At 37.3% G+C, this 18,273-nt stretch overlaps 1 protein-coding gene across 2 annotated transcripts in view; it reads right to left on the bottom strand.

The window, feature by feature from the left end:
- The window catches only part of MNAT1 (MNAT1 component of CDK activating kinase), a 215,615-nt gene extending 197,567 nt beyond the window's left edge, over positions 1–18,048 (bottom strand). For both annotated transcript variants that reach the window (XM_068965440.1, XM_068965439.1), the window contains exon 1: positions 17,867–18,048. In XM_068965440.1, the coding sequence (XP_068821541.1) occupies positions 17,867–17,955 (89 nt within the window). In that variant the 5' untranslated portion in view covers positions 17,956–18,048. The remainder of the gene's footprint in view (positions 1–17,866) is intronic.
- Positions 18,049–18,273: the final 225 nt, after the last annotated feature.

Below are 18,273 nucleotides of genomic sequence, written 5' to 3' on the forward strand. Positions count from 1 at the left end.
TGTATATTGTCACCCTGCTTATTTAACTTCTATGCAGAGTACATCATGAGAAATGCCGGGCTGGAAGAAGCACAAGCTGGAATCAAGATTGCGGGGAGAAATATCAATAACCTCAGATACGCAGATGACACCACCCTTATGGCAGAAAGTGAAGAGGAACTAAAAGGCCTCTTGATGAAAATGAAAGAAAGTGAAAAAGTTGGCTTAAAGATCAACATTCAGAAAACGAAGATCATGACATCTGGTCCCATCACTTCATGGGAAATAGATGGGGAAACAGTGGAAACAGTGTCAGACTTTATTTTTTTGGGCTCCAAAATCACTGCAGATGGTGATTGAAGCCATGAAATTAAAAGATGCTTACTCCTTGGAAGGAAAGTTATGACCAACCTAGATAGCATATTCAAAAGCAGAGATATTACTTTGCCAACAAAGATCCGTCTAGTCAAGGCTATGGTTTTTCCAGTAGTCATGTATGGATGTGAGAGTTGGACTGTGAAGAAAACTGAGCACTGAAGAATTGATGCTTTTGAACTGTGGTGTTGAGAAGACTCTTGAGAGTCCCTTGGACTGCAAGGAGATCCAACCAGTCCATTCTAAAGGAGATCAGTCCTGGGTATTCTTTGGAAGGAATGATACTGAAGCTGAAACTCCAGTACTTTGGCCACCTCATGAGAAGAGTTGACTCACTGGAAAAGACTCAGATGTTGGGAGGGATTGGGGGCAGGAGGATAAGGGGACGACAGAGGATGAGATGGCTGGATGGCATCACTGACTCGATAGACGTGAGTTTGAGTGAACTTTGGGAGTTGGTGATGGACAGGGAGGCCTGATGTGCTGCAATTCATGGGTTGCAAAGAGTCGGACACGACTGAGCGACTGAACTGAACTGAACCAAAATTTTAAATGCACACACTACTATTAGAAATTTATTTTATAGATATGTTCATATATACACAAAGATAAGAACATGTACTGAAAAATTATAATTTTAAACATCTGGAAACAACCAAAACTTCCATTAATATATGACATTAAATAAATTAAAGTACTTCACAAAATGGAATATTCTGAAACCATAAAAAAGAATGACTTATATGTTCAAAGTTAAGCTATCCAACATATACTGATGAATGAATGAAGCTGCAGAGAAATTTATTCAGAACAATCCATTTGTGTTTAATTTTTAAAATAAGAAATATATATGCACAGAAACTAGCTGTGATTACATCTAGTTAACAAGTGCCCTTAGCACACTTAAAATTCTCTATTTTTCCAAGTATTTTATACTTTTCCACAAAGAAACACCACATACTAGTGAAGACTGACACCACCACTCCTAATAGTAAGTGCCCAATAAATATAAGCTCCTATATGCTAAGCATAATATGCCAAGCTCTTTGTACAAATCACATTTAATCTCCACAACAAACTTGAAAGTAGGTAGTATTATTAGATTGGTACAAAAGTAACCACGGTTTCACACCATGAATTTTAAATCATTATAACTATGCTCAAACTCATCTTTATTAATCAAAATAGGAACCATTACAATCAATACATTTTTGCCAAGAAATAAGTTTGTTTATTCCTGTAGCATAAAAATCTGTGCTTTAAGATTCAAGGAACTGTTGGAAAGCATTTTCTGCTTCCTGCTGGTTTTGGAAGCGTTCTCCCTGCAAAAAGTTGTCAAGTTGCTTGAGGAAGTGGTAATCAGTTGGCAAAAGGTCAGGTGAATACAAGAGATGAGGCACAACTGTGCAGGCCAACTCGTGCAGCTTTTGAAGTGTTAATTATGCAACATGTAGTTGGACGTTGTCGTGGAGAAGAATCAGGCCTTTTCTGTTGACCAATGCCTGCTGCAAGCATAGTTTCTGGTATATCTCATCAATTTGCTGAGAATGCTTCTCAGATATAATGGTTTCACAGGGACTCAGAAAGTTATAGTGGATCAGAATGGCAGCAGACTACCAAAGAGTGACCATGACCTTCTTTTGGTTCAAGTTTGGCTTTCAGAAGGGTTTTGGAGCTTCTTCTTGGTCCACCCACTGAGCTGGTTGTTGCTGGTAGTCATAAAAAATCCACTTTTTGTCACACATCACAATCCCATAGAGAAATGGTTCGTTTTTGTTGCACAGAGTAAGACGACAAGATGACACTTCAAAACAACAATTTTTTATTTTCGGTCAGCTCATCAGACACTCACTTATTGAGCTTTTTCACTTTTCCAATTTGCTTCAAATGCCAAAATGATCATAGAATGACTGATGTTGAGTTCTTTGGCAATTTCTCCTGTAGTTTTAAGAGGATTAGCTTCGATGATGGCTCTCAGCTGGTCACTGTCAACTTCCGATGGCTGGCCACTACCCTCCTTATCTTCAAGGTTCTCCTCTCCTTTACAAAACCTCTCGAACCAACATTGCACTGTACATTCATCAGCAGTTCCTGGGCCAAATAAACTGCTGATGTTGAGAGTTGTTTCTGCTGTTTTATTACCCATTTTGGCAAATAAGAAAACTGCTCAAATTTGCTTTTTATCTAACATCATTTCCACAGTTTAAAATATATAAACAGCAAGTAATGAGTCATTAGCGAAAAAAAAAAAAGGCAAAAAATGTGCACTAAAATGATGTATGCTGCTGCTGCTAAGTCACTTCAGTTGTGTCTGACTCTGTGCAACCCCATAGACGGCAGCCCACCAGGCTCCCTCGTCCCTGGGATTCTCCAGGCAAGAACAATGGAGTGGGTTGCCATTTCCTTATCCAATGCATGAAAGTGAAAAGTGAAAATGAAGTCGCTTAGTCATGTCCGACCCTCAGAGACCCTGTGGACTGCAGCCTTCCAGGCTCCTTCATCCATGGGATTTTCCAGGCAAGAGTACTGGAGTGGGGTGCCATTGCCTTCTCCGAAAATGATGTATAACATCACTTATTTGCAAATTTCAACAATGCAAAAACTGCAATTACTTTTGCACCAATGTAGTAATTTTAACACCATTTTAGAGATTTACAAATCTGAAAGTCAAAAACAACTTTGCTGAAGGTCACACAACTAGTAAGTGGAAGCATGTGGATTTAACTCAAGTTTCTTTGATTCTCAAGTTGATACTTTTAACCATTGTACCAAAATGACCCTCTGTAAGCATAATCTGGAACCTAAACACCCATAAATGAATACAGCAACTGGGAACATAGTGTTAATAAACAGAATACAATCAAAAAGCACAGGTTTAATTTCTGGTTCTATTTTTTGGTAGGAAAATAAACCCTTCATATTTGTATATGTATATAATTGTCCTCTGTGAGGTATTTTATTAATTAATCCACTCTGGCAGTATGTTTTCATCTCTAATTTTCTTACATTCTAACATTTACATATAATATTGCATTGTTGGTGTTCAGTTGCTAAGTTGTGTCCAGCTCTTTTGCAATTCCATAGACTGTAGCTCGCCAGGTTCCTGGTTACAAGGGATTTTCCAGACAAGAATACTGGAATGGGTTGCCATTTCCTTCTCCAGGAAGTCTTCCCCATCCAGGGATCGAACCCACATCTCGTGCATAGGCAGGCAGATTCTTTACTGCTGAGCCACCAAGGAAGCTCACTATATATAATACATAAATAGACAAATGTTTCAATATATACATGTTAGTTTCTATTTTAATTCTAAATAATATAAACCCAAGATTCATAAAGAGGAGTCAAAAATAATATATTTTCCAAGGGGGAATTACAAGCACTAAACTTACACTAGACATGGCAATTTATTATTATTGACACTATTCCTGCTGTAATTTGTACGTTTTTGCATTTAGTTGTAGCACATTACATAGATTGCTTTTTGCAATTAACCTCCAAAAGGAATTAAATATTAATGACATTTGCCAGATGCAATTATGAGAAATTTTACATCCATAGTCTGAATAATACAGAAATACCTACTATAACATATTACATTTTATATCTTACAAATATTTAAACTACCTTAAGAGTAAGAACTTTTATCTTCAAAATTCTGCTTATCAATCTCAACTATCTAAAGAAACTATCTGTTATCAATTGACAGAGCAAATATGGAAGAAATTTCTATCTGCTAACACTACTTTATTAAATGTTAAGGTATTCAATGACATATTCATTTGGCACTATTAGCATTTTTCGAAAATAAAGTAAATGTAGCTTAGCAAATTACTGTTCCATAAAAACTGCACATAATAAATTGAGTTCTATGTCCGTTTGTGTATATGGATACACATGATCAGAAGGTAAAAATTAAAATAAATGCCCTATAAAATTATTATGTACACTTTTTTGTCAAAAATGTTTTTAATACTATCTTTTCAATAAGCTAACAAAATATACATCTTAAAATAAAAGTATTTTAAAACAAAACTAAAAGTAAATGCAAATATCAAAAGTTATATTCATAATGCCAGAGAATACAGGAATAGTTCTCTCTCAAATAGTTCTCATATACACTTCAACAGATCTCAAAAATATAACACCTGCCATGTCATGCTTCTACAATCTTTTAAACGTTTTTTAAACGTTTTTTTAAAACGCTTTTAAACGGTTTTTTCCTCCATATTTTCTACTCCAACTCCGGAGATCAATAGCAAGACAGAAGACCAAATAGAAGAATATACTTTGGTAACATTATCTGAAACCAGTAAATGTTAGTTACAACCAGAAAATAAACATTATAGATTTATGAAGAAATTATACTTAACACTGGTAAATTTTAAGACTTTTCTATTTTAATGGAAAGAATTTTGTGTAAGTAAATCAGAGTCACTGTTAGATGTAGTCTGCTTCAGTTACCTGAACTCAGAATAGCAGGCTCATTAAATATATATAAACCGATGATGCAGAGGCACTGCATCATACTGACGGAGCCCTCATTAATTTTCAATGATTCTATCATATTTGCGTTCTAAAAAAAAAAATTGAGTGAAGTCTGCAATCATTTTTCTTCATCTCAGAATTCCGGTTTTTACATATTCTATCTTAGAAACCTAATATGCCAAAACATTTCTAATAAAGTCCATTGAATTTTATATTTTCTTCCTTTTGTAGGGAATAAACTATTTATGCATGTATATAATATACATATTTTATATATAATGTCAAAGTGAAATATGTAAAATAAAAATACTATAAAATAAACTGTCATTATAGGTAGTTGATACAGTCTTTCTAGACACTTGCATATAACACAAAATAAAGTCTAAATTAAGTATTTTTCAGAGATATTGTGAGATGTTTTGCTCTCCACAACAACTAAATGGTAACAGAAAAAAAGCAAATAAAATTTGTTTTTGATTAAAAAAATAAAAAGTTATCCTCCAAATCATTTCCTGGCATAAATAATATATTTAGGCTTTCTAATTTGCATATGATTATACCTCAAAAACCAAATACTATGATACTGTTTATATATATTATCAAAGTGAAAGATAAAGTAAATTAAAAACTGGCAGAAAAATTATTATTGAATGCTTAAAGGTTTATTTCAGGCTAGCATCCTGGAAACTAAATATAAAGAGAAAATTGTTCTAAGCATATAAACTGATTTCTGATTACACTGTAGTATTTTCATGTTTCACATAAACTGGATTTGAGTTAAATCTAGTTGTATTACATTAATAACAATTTTACTCAGCAAATGTGATCAAGTTTAATTGAAATTTATACAGAAGAAAGAAAATGAAGCTGGCCAGGTAAGCTTCCCCAATGGTTCAGCAAGTAATGAATCCGCTTGCAATGCAGGAGACACAGAAGACAAGGATTCAATCCCTGGGCCAGGGAAGACTCCTTGGAGGAGGAAATGGCAACCCCCTCCTGTATTCTCGCCAGGAAAATTCTATGGATAGAGAGTTACAAACAGTAGGATATAACTAAGCACATGGCATGCAGGTAAGCAATGCAACCATATAAGCTTTCTTAGGCTTTGTTTAAAAATGGAGGACAGGTATAGAATACATAGGGAACAAACCTGTGGACACAGCGGGAGGGGAAGAGAGAGAGGGTGAGGCATATGGAGAGAGTAACATGAAAATTCACAATACCATACATACAACAGATAGCCAATGGGAATCTGCTGTATGACTCAGGGAACTCAAATAGGGACTCCATGACAATCTATGAGAGTAGGATGCAGAGGGAGATGGGAGGGGATGCAGGAGGGAGCGAACATGGGTGTACTTTTGGCAGATTCTTGTTGATGTATAACAGAAAGCCACAAAATTTTGTAAAGCAATATCGTTCGATTAAAAAAAAATAAAGTGGCAAAAAAAAAAAGCGGAGGACAGCTGTAGAATAGAACTAAAAAGATGATTGCTAATCTCCTTCAAATTTACATTAATCAAGTCTGCCATCTTCCTCGGAGAAGGCAATGGCACTCCACTCCAGTACTCTTGCCTGGAAAATCCCATGGGCGGAGGAGCCTGGAAGGCTGCAGTCCATGGGGTCACTGAGGGTTGGACTCGACTGAGCGACTTCACTTTCACTTTTCACTTTCATGCATTGGAGAAGGAAATGGCAACCCACTCCAGTGTTCTTGCTTTGAGAATCCCGGGGACAGCAGAGCCTGGTGGGCTGCCATCTATGGGGTCACACAGAGTCGGACACCACTGAAGTGACTTAGCAGCAGCCATCTTCCTATCAATACTTCTGACAAAACAAATAGCACTTCCATCCCCAGCCTGACAGCCAAAACAGACATCACATGTCACCTTCCTAAAAGGGCTATTATTTAGATCTTTCCTCTTCAGAGATTGTCCCACAAAAACATTGATGCATTTGTAGTAGCAGTGTTAGTCAGTCATGCCCAATTCTTTGTGACCCCACTACTGTAGCTGGCCAAGTTCCTCTGTCCATGGGATTCTCCAGGCAACAATATTGGAGTGAGTTGCCATTCCCAGAAATCAAACCAGGCTCTGCTGCATTGCAGGCAGATTCTTCACCATCTGAGCTACAGAGAAGCCCCCTTCAGCTCAGTTCAGTTCAGTTCAGTCGCTCAGTCCTGTCCGACTCTTTGTGACCCCATGAATTACAGCACGCCAGGCCTCCCTGTCCATCATCAACTTCCAGATTTCACTCAGACTCAGGTCCATCGAGTCAGCCATCCAGCCATCTCATCCTCTGTCGTCCCCTTCTCCTCCTGCCCCCAATCCCTCCCAGCATAAAAGTCTTTTTCCAATGAGTCAACTCTTCTCATGAGGTGGCCAAAGTACTGGAGTTTCAGCTGTAGCATCATTCCTTCCAAAGAAATCCCAGGGCTGATCTCCTTCAGAATGGACTGGTTCACCTAAATGGCTTGATTGCTTGATGCTAATATTGCAAAAACTCCTAACTTTAGGATATACCCATTAAACTTTTTGCTTCTCCAAAGGCCCTTTTCCTACATCAGCAGAATGGTTACAACAAGAGTTCAGGATTTCAGATTTCTGTTACTTTAATAGTACTTTTCTTAAAAAAAAAAAAAAAAGGCTTGTTTAAGAAGTAACATAAAGTCCACTTTCACATCTTAATTTCAAAGAATATTTTTATAATTCTAAACTCCCTTTTTGCTCCTTAGAAAGAAGAAAAAAAAACTAATTTCCATTTAATGACTCAAAAGAAGACCTAAAATACTATAAAATTAATGGGGGCAGTAACCATGTCTCTCACAGTCACTGTTGTATACTCAGCAGTGTTGTCCAAAACTGCTTGAGCACAAGACTGACCTAGATAGCCAGTATAAAACACTAAGTTCCTCCACCAAAGACCTATGGTAAGGCCCAGAAACCGGTGTTTTAAACAGGCACCCAAGATGATCCCCAGGATGACGTAAGTTTAGGAATCAGTGGTCTAGAAAATGTACTGAATATATGAGAAAGAATGCAAATTTATATTTATTAGTAAACCAATAACTAACAAACTACAATTAAGTATTACTTTTTACCTTTGAAAACAAGCTTAACACATTTAAAACATGAAGAAAACCATTAAAATATGTAGGTTAAACTTTAATTCAATTGTTCTCATTCTATTTACTATCTCAGGGACCAGTTGCTAAGTAAACAAGTAAACTGCCAGAAAGAGTCTAAAAACGTAACCTAAAAACTGTTATTTTTCTGCATTTAGAATACTGAAAGTAACTCTTTATGGTTGATTAAAGTAAATACTCTTAAATTTACCTAACTTCTTAAACTTATTTGAACTGTGCTCGTCTAATCTTCACAGTAATTCTGTGAGGTATATGCTACTGGTAAACCCACTATACAGATGAGAAAACAAAGGCTTAAAGAAAATAGTCTTCCCTGAATCACTTGGCTAAGAATAAGTGGTAAATCTAGAATTCAAACTCAGGCAAACTATCATTATATATTTGTTAGATGTAATATTTCATGACCACAGTAGAAACAAAGGCAATGAGAAAATATATTAATTCTTTCTCTGTTTATATTTGTATCCCTAATGACCAACTGCTAATGTTTCAGGTTCTCGCAGAATAAAATAATGTGTTTTTAACTGCAGCCTGGTAGGCTGCAGTCCATGGGGTCGCTAAGGGTCGGACACGACTGAGCGACTACACTTTCACTTTTCACTTTCATGCATTGGAGAAGGAAATGGCAACCCACTCTAGTGTTCTTGCCTGGAGAATCCCAGGGACAGGGGAGCCTGGTGGGCTGCCGTCTATGGGGTCGCACAGAGTCGGACACAACTCAAGTGACTTAGCAGCAGCAGCAACACAAAGACTATAATCCCTTAGAAATGGTAAACTAACAAGGTGAGCCCGACAATTGCCTCATTTTTCTATCTGGGAAAAATTTCCATGACGATAGCCTAGTAAGCAAGAGTTTAAGAAGGGCACAGTGGTTGTGCTAAGTTGTACAGGCAAACATCAAACTTCAGTGCAGTTGATATGGTTGAAATCTGCAAGGCAGAGGGTCAGAAGTCTGTATAAGAACTCCCATAAGTCCATGGCCAGACCAAAGAACAGACTGCATATATGCAGGGCAAAACCAATCAAGGCTTAAAAGAGAATGGCTCAGAGAGGAAGAGAGGGTAGTTAAGGAGTGCTGGGTATATTTTGGAGTTCCTACCCAGCCAAAGTAGAGAAACTACAGTAACACCTTATTAACACCTCAAAAATCCAGTTGAGATACCAGAAAGGCTTCAAGTAAGAATGGGGACCACATCATATAATAAGACTTACTCTATCTAGACTTACTCTAACAAAGCCTAAAATCAAGCCCCAACAAGTTTTGCAAGGAACTCAAAGTTTGGAGATTGAGTTGCAGTAAAGTAAGGAAACACAATGGGCTCTCCACAGATCCATCCTCAGTTCAGTTCAGTCGCTCAGTTGTGTCCGACTCTTTCCATGAACTGCAGCACGCCAGGCCTCCCTGTCCATCACCAACTCCCGGAGTTCACTCAAACTCACATCCATCGAGTCGCTGATGCCATCCAGCCATCTCATCCTCTATCGTCGCCTTTTCCTCCTGCCCCCAATCCCTCCCAACATCAGTCTTTTCCAATGAGTCAGCTCTTCGCATGAGGTGGCCAAAGTACTGGGGTTTCAGCTTTAGCATCATTCCTTCCAAAGAACACCCAGGACTAATCTCCTTTAGAATGGACTGGTTGGATCTCCTTGCAGTCCAAAGGACTCTCAAGAGTCCTCTCCAGATCCATCCTGCTGCTAAGTCACTTCAGTCGTGTCCGACTCTGTGCGACCCCATAGACGGCAGCCCACCAGGCTCCCCCGTCCCTGGGATTCTCCAGGCAAGAACACTGGAGTGGGTTGCCATTTCCTTCTCCAATGCATGAAAGTGAAAAGTGAAAGTGAAGTCGCTCAGTCGTGTCCGACCCTCAGTGACCCCATGGACTGCAGCCCACCAGGCTCCTCCGTCCATGGGATTTTCCAGGCAAGAATACTGGAGTGGGGTGCCATTGCCTTCTCCCAGATCCATCCTAGCAATGTTTAAAACCAAGCCTACAAAGTTCAAGGTAATCAGCCAGTAACTGAACTACCTACAAGAATTTTAAAAACAACATTCTACACAGAAAGATAAAGTATGCAATTTCTGATACCATCTACGTGATCCAGTATACAACTGAAAAATGTATTAAATGTTCAAAAAAAGAAAGAAAAATGTGATCCACAGGGGTGGGGGAAGAATAGTCAACAGAAATCAGCCTTGCCAAGATGTTGGATCTAGAAGACCGAAAGTTTAAGTCAGCTATTTTAAATATTTTTGAAGATTTAACACAAATTATGTCCAAAGAACTACATTCTTTGTAGGAAGATAAAGTAAAGGAAGATATGATCTTAGTATGCAGACAGAAAATTTTAAAAAATAGAAGTGATAACTATAGAAAAGAACAAGATGAAAACTCCAGAACAAAAGTATAATAACAGATGAAAAAATCTACCCAATGGGCTTAACAAAAGATTGGACATAGCAGGTGGGAGTCAATAGACTTGAATACAGACCAATAAAAAATATCTATGAAGAACAGAGAAAATAAGATTGAAGAAGAATGAACAGTACCCCAGCAACTTATAAAACAATACCAAAAAAGCTAATACACATGTAACTGAGTTCCAAATGGAGAAGAAAGTAAAAATAATATAGAAAGAATCACTGGAATATTCCAAATAGGATGAAAAATACTGATTTACAGTTCCCAGCTCAGCAAATGTCAACTAGGATGAATACAAAGAAAAGCACATCTAAACTTATATTCAAACTGCTAGAAACCAATGATAAAGAGAAAATCTTATAGGCAGTCCTGAAAGATTTTTACACCAAGGATATAAGTAACAGCTGACTTCTCATCACAAACAACTTCTCATCACAAAAAAATGGAATGGGGCAATCCCTGATGGTCTAGTGGTTAGGATTCTGAGCTTTCACTGCCCTGGCCCGGATTCAATCCCTGGTCGGAACTGAGATCCCAGAAGCTGAGCATCATGGACCAAAAAAAAAAAAATGATATATCTGAAGTGGTGAAATGACAACCCATAACTTCATACTCAGCAGAAAGATCCTTCAAACAATAGGGTAAAATAAAAACACTCACATAAACAAAATCTGGGAGAATTCTTCACAGATAAACCTGTACTATGAACTACTAAAGAGTGCTCTTCAGGCAGAAAAACAAAATCAATACAACTATCAATTCAATCCAAAAGAAGAAAGAAAGACACTAAAGATGGCAAATAAGTAGGTGAATACAAAAGACTACACTTAACAATTTTATACCCACTAACATGGCTACATTCAAAAAAGACAAATAATAGCAAGTGTTGGCAAAAGATGCAGAGAAACTGTAACCCTTATCTACTGCTGGTGGGAATGTAAAGTTGTGCAATTGCTTTGGAAAAGTCTTACAATTTGGATAAATATAGAGCCATCACATGATCCAACAGCTATACTCCTAAATATATAACCAAAACAATTTGTCACATAAAACTTGTACATGAATGTTCACAGCAGGATTATTCACTATAGCCAAAAAGTGAAAATAATCCAAATATCCATCAACTAATGAAAAGATAAATGAAAAGTGGTAAAATCCATACAAAGGAATAGTCTTCAATAATAAAAAGAAAGAAGTTCTGATACATCTACAACATGGATGAACCTTGAAAACATTATACTAAGTAAAAGCCAATCACAGAGGACTATATATTTATATGATTCCATTTATATGAAATGTCCGGAATAGGCAATCTGTAGGGATAGAAAGTCAACTGGTGGTTGCTATAGGGCTCAGAGACAAAGGGAGATGGAGGACAGGGCTAAGTAGTAAGGGATTTCCTTGTGAAGTAACAAAAATGTTCTAGAATTAATTGTAGTGATAGATGTATGTCTCTGAGAATATCCTAAAAGCCACTGATTCTACACTTTAAATGAGTGAATTTTATGGTATGTGAATTGTATCTCAAAAAGTTGTTTATTAAAAAGACTGTTTTTCCCCCTACATTTCCTTAAAAACAACTATTTAAAGCAAAAATAACAATACTGAATCATATATAAAAGTTAAAGATATGACATCATTAGTATAAAGGATGACAAGGGTATGCATACAGAATTATAGCATTCATATTTGTGAGGTATTGAAATGTGAGGATTTTGTGAGCAAGTGAAAAATGCAGAGTGTCAGATGTTGACTCTAAATAGACTCTGATAAAGATGCATATTGTTATACTTATAGAAATCACTAAAAATAAAAATATTAAAATAATAATAAAGATCTTAAATAGAGTAATACTTTTAAAATATCCAGTTAATCCAAAATAAGGCAAGAAAGGACAAATGGAAAACAGACTTAAACCCAATGATAGCAATAATTACATTAAATATAAAGGGACTAACACGGCAATTAAAAGGCAGCCAGTGTTGGACTATACAAAAAAGTAAGACTAACTATGTACTGTCTACAAAATGTTAAGACATAAAACACACATTGGTTGAAAGCAACGGACAAAGAAACATATACTATCAAATAGAAAGCATAAGAGAACTGATATAATACCAGACAAAAAAAATCATCAGGATAAAGAGTATTACAAAAGACCAAAAGGAATATTTCATGACAAAAGGATAAATTCATCACAAGAAGGCATAGCAATTTTAAGTATCTATGTACCTAATATGGAGAAGGCGATGGCACCCCACTCCAGTACTCTTGCCTGGAAAATCCCATGGACAGAGGAGCCTGGTAGGCTGCAGTCCATGGGGTCGCGAAGAGTCGGACACGACTGAGTGACTTCCCTTTCACTTTTCACTTTCATGCATTGGAGAAGGAAATGGCAACCCACTCCAGTGTCAGGGACAGGGAGCCTGGTGGGCTGCCGTCTATGGGGTCACACAGAGTCGGACACGACTGAAGTGACTTAGCAGATGTACCTAATAAGAGAGTTTCAAAATACATGAAGCATGACAGCACTACTAAAAAGAGAAACTGACAAATAAACAATCTATTTGGAGTAACCGATAAAATGAGTAGAAAAAATAAATTAGTAAGGATACAGAAGGATTGGTAAAGATACTCAGAAGTTAACACTATCAACCAAGCTGACCTAACTGACATACACTATACCCAACAGTTACAGAACACACATTCTTTTCAACTTGACTTGCTCATCAAGTAAGACCTTGCTCACCAAAATAGACCACACACTGGACAATAAGTTTTAATAAAATTTTATAAGACTGAAATTTAGCAAAATTTGTTCTCTTACAACAAAATTAAATTAGAAATTAACAACAATATATCCAGAAAGTCCCCTTTTTCTAATTTTCTACCCAGAATGAGTACCTTTTTCTAATTTTTCTGTCCACTGTTTCCCAGTTCACAAAACGGTAACGTACAAGCCCAGCATATTAAACAAATGAATTAATACCACTTATGAATTATTCTTTCCAACAATAAATAAACTGAACCTTAATCTGATAAACCTCTAAAAGCTACTAGTAATTTATAGGAAATACAAAGGAACATAATAATACCACAGAGATGCAATCAGCAAAATTCAGACTGGTAACTATTCAGAAAAAGCTACCTAGAAACATCAATTAGCAAGAGAGAGAGAGACAGACAGAGAGAAGCAGAGAAAAAAATAAAAAGGAGAAAAAGAGAAACTTTAAGAAAATATGGCAAAATATTGTCTTTAACATATATCAGGATGAGTTTTTGTTTATTCTACTTTGTGTCTTATGTGTGTTTAGAATGAAGAAAGAAAATTTAGTAAAATCAAATATAGGTAGTTTCCAGAGACAAGTGCTGCTAAGGATGGTTGGGATAAAACTTAAATTATTAGTTTTACTTGCTTGTGTTACTCTGAAAAATATCATCCAACTATGTTGGGTAAAGAGGATCTGCTCTATTCCAAAGAAAATAAAGTTTTCCCATCTTCTCTGAAAAAAATAAAAAAGACTTTAGTTAAATGAGAATTATATATAACTGGCTCCTTCTAAATCAACATGCCTTTAGAATTCTATGAAGACTTCCATGAAAGGCTTATTTCTTAAAATAGGTGACCCTGATAAACAGAAAAAAGTTACCCTTTTCTGTAACTAAGACAAAAGTTCATCCTTGAATTGAAAAAAAAGCAAATGTAGAATCCAGTCTTCTTTGGATGTGCATGCAATCAATTCATTTGGGTGTTTGCTGGATTGATTTAATATTAATACATAATGGAATCTGTCGTCGTCATTTAGTCGCTAAGTCATATCTTCTGCTACGCTATGGAGTGTAGCTCACCAGGCTCCTCTATCCATAGGATTTTCCAGGCAAGAATACTGGAGTGAGTAGCCATTTCCTTCTTCAGGGTATCTTTCCCACCAGGTGGGCCCTTTACTACTCAACCACCCACTTCCTCAACTGCTAGCAGTCAAGGGAGAAAAGTATTTTCATGTTTCACCTTTTTCCTCCTTTCTGCTCCTGTATTTTCTCTCATAAATAGTACTTCTAAATAATCTTTCTATAATCTCACACTTCCTATCTCCTGTGAAGCACTATCCCTACTCACTTTATTATTTGCCTCCTAAAATGCCTTTGCTACTTGACACACAAAATAAAGTGAGTAAAATCATGTGGCCCTGTAATTCTTGCCTCATGGTATTCACACTCTTGTGTATACTGTAACAGGACTTCAGTGCTAACAAATAAAATACAGCAGAAGCAATGATAATGTGATTTTTGTCATTAGATGATGATGCTCTGGAGCCTCTAGTTCTCTCACTAACTCTGGGAAGAGCCACATAATGAGCAGTCCTATTGAGGGTCCAAGGAGAGGAACTGAAGCTGCCAAGACCCACATGAGTGACCTCGGACACAGACACTCCAGTCCCAAAAAACAGCTTGAGCAAACCTCATGAAAGACACTGAGCTAGAATCACTCAGCTGAGCCACTCTCAGACTCCTGACCCTCCAAAACTATATAAGATAATAAATATTTATTAAGGTACTAATTTTTGAGGCAATTTATTACATAAAAATAGATAACTAATACAAATAGTAACGCTAAAAAATAATACCTACTCCTTTCAGACTAATAATTATAAAAATGCCTAAGCTCAATCCCATGAAAGACATTCTGTACAAATTCAGCATGCTATCAAATCAAAAGTATTTCACATCAAAATCTATAATGTTCTATTACTTATCAGAACAGCAAGATTAAAAAAGTAATAATGCCCAATTGTGGCAACAGGAATTCCCATGAACAGTTGGTGGGAGCACAACAGATACAATCTTTTTGGCGAACAAGTGGGCAATGTTTATCAAAATTAAAAGTCACATCCAGTTCTACTATTAGGCATTTACCCCTGGTTCTCCTCTTATATCTTATAATATACTTGTATATGGGTTGAGGAAGAGGGCAGAAAGAGAGAAACTGCCTCTAGTGAAAAATAGGAAATCTAAATATTCATAACACAATTTTGGGGTAAATCAATTATAGTATAACCTAACAGTGGACTATCATCCAAATGTTAAAGAGGAATATATACACATAACAATTTAGAAAAGATACCCAAGATATACATTATGAAAAAAGTCAGGATATATATAACCCCATTTCCATGAGAGAACATGATACTGAGTTCCTATTTAAATCACAAAAGGGGCATTATAATCAAAACTGTACCACATTTTATAATCTCTTGAATTCATTTAAAGATACCATTGTTGTGCAAGTCTTTTAAAGCAGGCCGAGTAGATCCTGTTTAAATTTTATTTCTGCTTAGTATCCATACCATGCATAAATAATAATAATGATTCCCAATGTATACTGAACAAATATTATGTGAAAAAATTCTATTAAAGCACCTCCAAGTATGATGTTTACATATATTATTTAATCCTCAAACACTGTAATATACACAGTGCTGTTATCTCTATTGTACAGGGAAGAAAAATGAAGTAAGAGGAATTTGCCCAGAGCCTATAAGAGTACAAAGAATTCAAGATCAGAAGTTTGTTCTCTTAGCCAATACCATATAATCTTCTAATCATTTTGATCATATTTCAAGTTAAAAGAGGGCTGTAAAACTTGGTCTTTAACTAACAGATTAGCAAATAAGCCAAAATCAATGCAACATCAGAATGACTTAGACAATTCTTAACTCTTATTAAAAAAACAGAAAAGACCACGGACACAACAAAAGCAATTTCCGATTAAAAATAAATATAACTATTTAATAAAAATGCAATTTATTTTGCTAAAATCACATAATCTTCCCTGACTAGCTAATTACTACTAGGTATCCATTTTTTCTAGTAAATTATATTTAGTTAATGTCCTTTCAAAAAAAGCAAATTCCTTTTCCTTGAGCACCATCTATAACAAATCTGGTACAGGAAAATAAAGAGAAACCAAGCAAAATCTTTCTAAAAACTGAACAGTCTTTACAGCATTTGTCTGGTTTCCCTTTCCCAATCTACTTGATTACTTTCACCTTATTTCTAATTTTAATCCATCCAATCACATTCAGTACAGCTCTACTGTATTTCCTTTGCTGGATAAAGCAAAGGAAAATAAAGACTAATTAGAAAATAAGACCAATCCAGTAAGTTATTAAATCCCTTTATAATCATTATAGCTACAATTAACCATGCAATTCGGGCTTACCCAAAGATCTTGTCTACCACATTTTTTATATCTTAAAAACATCAAAGAAACTACGAGAATGTATGTTCACCTTACATTGCAAAGCGCTTTATAAAACCATCTATACTGAACCACATTTGACCATAAAAACGTGGCAAGAAACACGTTTATCAGTTCCTACACTTATTCTTCAAAACACTCAATCTCCCTTCTGGCCCCTGCTGCTGCTGCTGCTAAGTCGCTTCAGTCGTGTCCGACTCTGTGCGACCCCACAGACGGCAGCCCACCAGGTTCCTCCGTCCCTGGGATTCTCCAGGCAAGAACACTGGAGTGGGTTGCCATTTCCTTCTCCAATGCATGAAAGTGAAAAGTGAAAGTGAAGTCACTCAGTCGTGTCCGACTCTTCGCGACCCCATGGACTGCAGCCTACCAGGCTCCTCCGTCCATGGGATTTTCCAGGCAAGAGTACTGGAGCGGGGTGCCATTGCCTTCTCGGCTTCTTGCCCCTAGCCCCCCAAAATTGGCATTCTATAGTCAGACGGCCTGTGTTCCAATTCTAGAAGGGTCCACTAAATAAGGTATCTGAAGCAGTCTCCGTTTCCTTTCCTGTAAAATGGGTATGAGATGAGTACCTACTTCATAGGGCTGCTGTTGAGAATGAAATGGGATAACTCAAGGTAAAGCGCTTAGAACACTGCCTGACACGTAATGTACACTCAATAAATGCCAGCCATTACTGTATCTCCAAAATTAACTGCCTAGAATCTGAACTTTCTCTTTTAGAGATGAGAACTAACCAAACTCCATAAGGACAGTGGGCATACCGATGGAGTTTCATATTAACCCGTGCAACAAATAGCAACAGTATATAAACATAGTAATTGCATTTTCATAGCACTTTTGTTCTTTTTAATAAAAACGCTTTGCGTGAAACTAAACACTCCGATCTCCCACGCTGGAACCCTGTTAACAACACAGCCCGGAAATACAGTCCAGATTCTCATCGCCTAAGGAGGGGGGAACGTGACAAACTGCTGGTTACATCAGGGAATCCGGCAGTTCAAAGCAGGCCAGAGCGGCTCAGGACTGGAGGGTAGTCTGTTTAGAGAAACAACGTTCCCTTTTCCTATTTTCTTCTCCAGTGTCGATACTAACGAAGCCCTTTTCTCCCCGGAGTCGACGACAAGCATCTCCCGGCTGTTTCGGGAGCTTCCACCCTGTGCGTCTCCCCCCATGGAACCCAACTATCCCCGGACTCACAGAGTGTGTCCGCACACATTCACCATCAGCTTCAACGAAGGGTTCCGGTACTTGGTGGTCTTACACCGGGGGCAGCCCTGATCGTCCATGGCGCCTTCCTTCCAGTGGACTTTCCCCGGCGACTGCTTCAGTCACAGCCACAGCCAACCTAAAGCCCCTCAGATCCGAGGCCAAGCAGGTTCCTAACAACAGGCTCTTGGCTGGGACGGTCCTTTACCAATGAGCACCGGCCGGTGGCAAGGCACTTCAGCACAAAGGTTCCGGAAGCAAGTTTTCCGGTCCTGCCGCTACGGCTCGGTCTCAGCTTTCGCAGGCCACGGCAAAACCTTGGATTTAGGGGGAGGGCTTTTTAAAAAGGCAAATTACACATAAACCCTCACATGTTCCTAGCTGTATTTTTCAGGAAA

This window comes from Capricornis sumatraensis, chromosome 2 (genome assembly GCF_032405125.1).
Source record: "Capricornis sumatraensis isolate serow.1 chromosome 2, serow.2, whole genome shotgun sequence".
Lineage (NCBI taxonomy): Eukaryota > Metazoa > Chordata > Mammalia > Artiodactyla > Bovidae > Capricornis > Capricornis sumatraensis.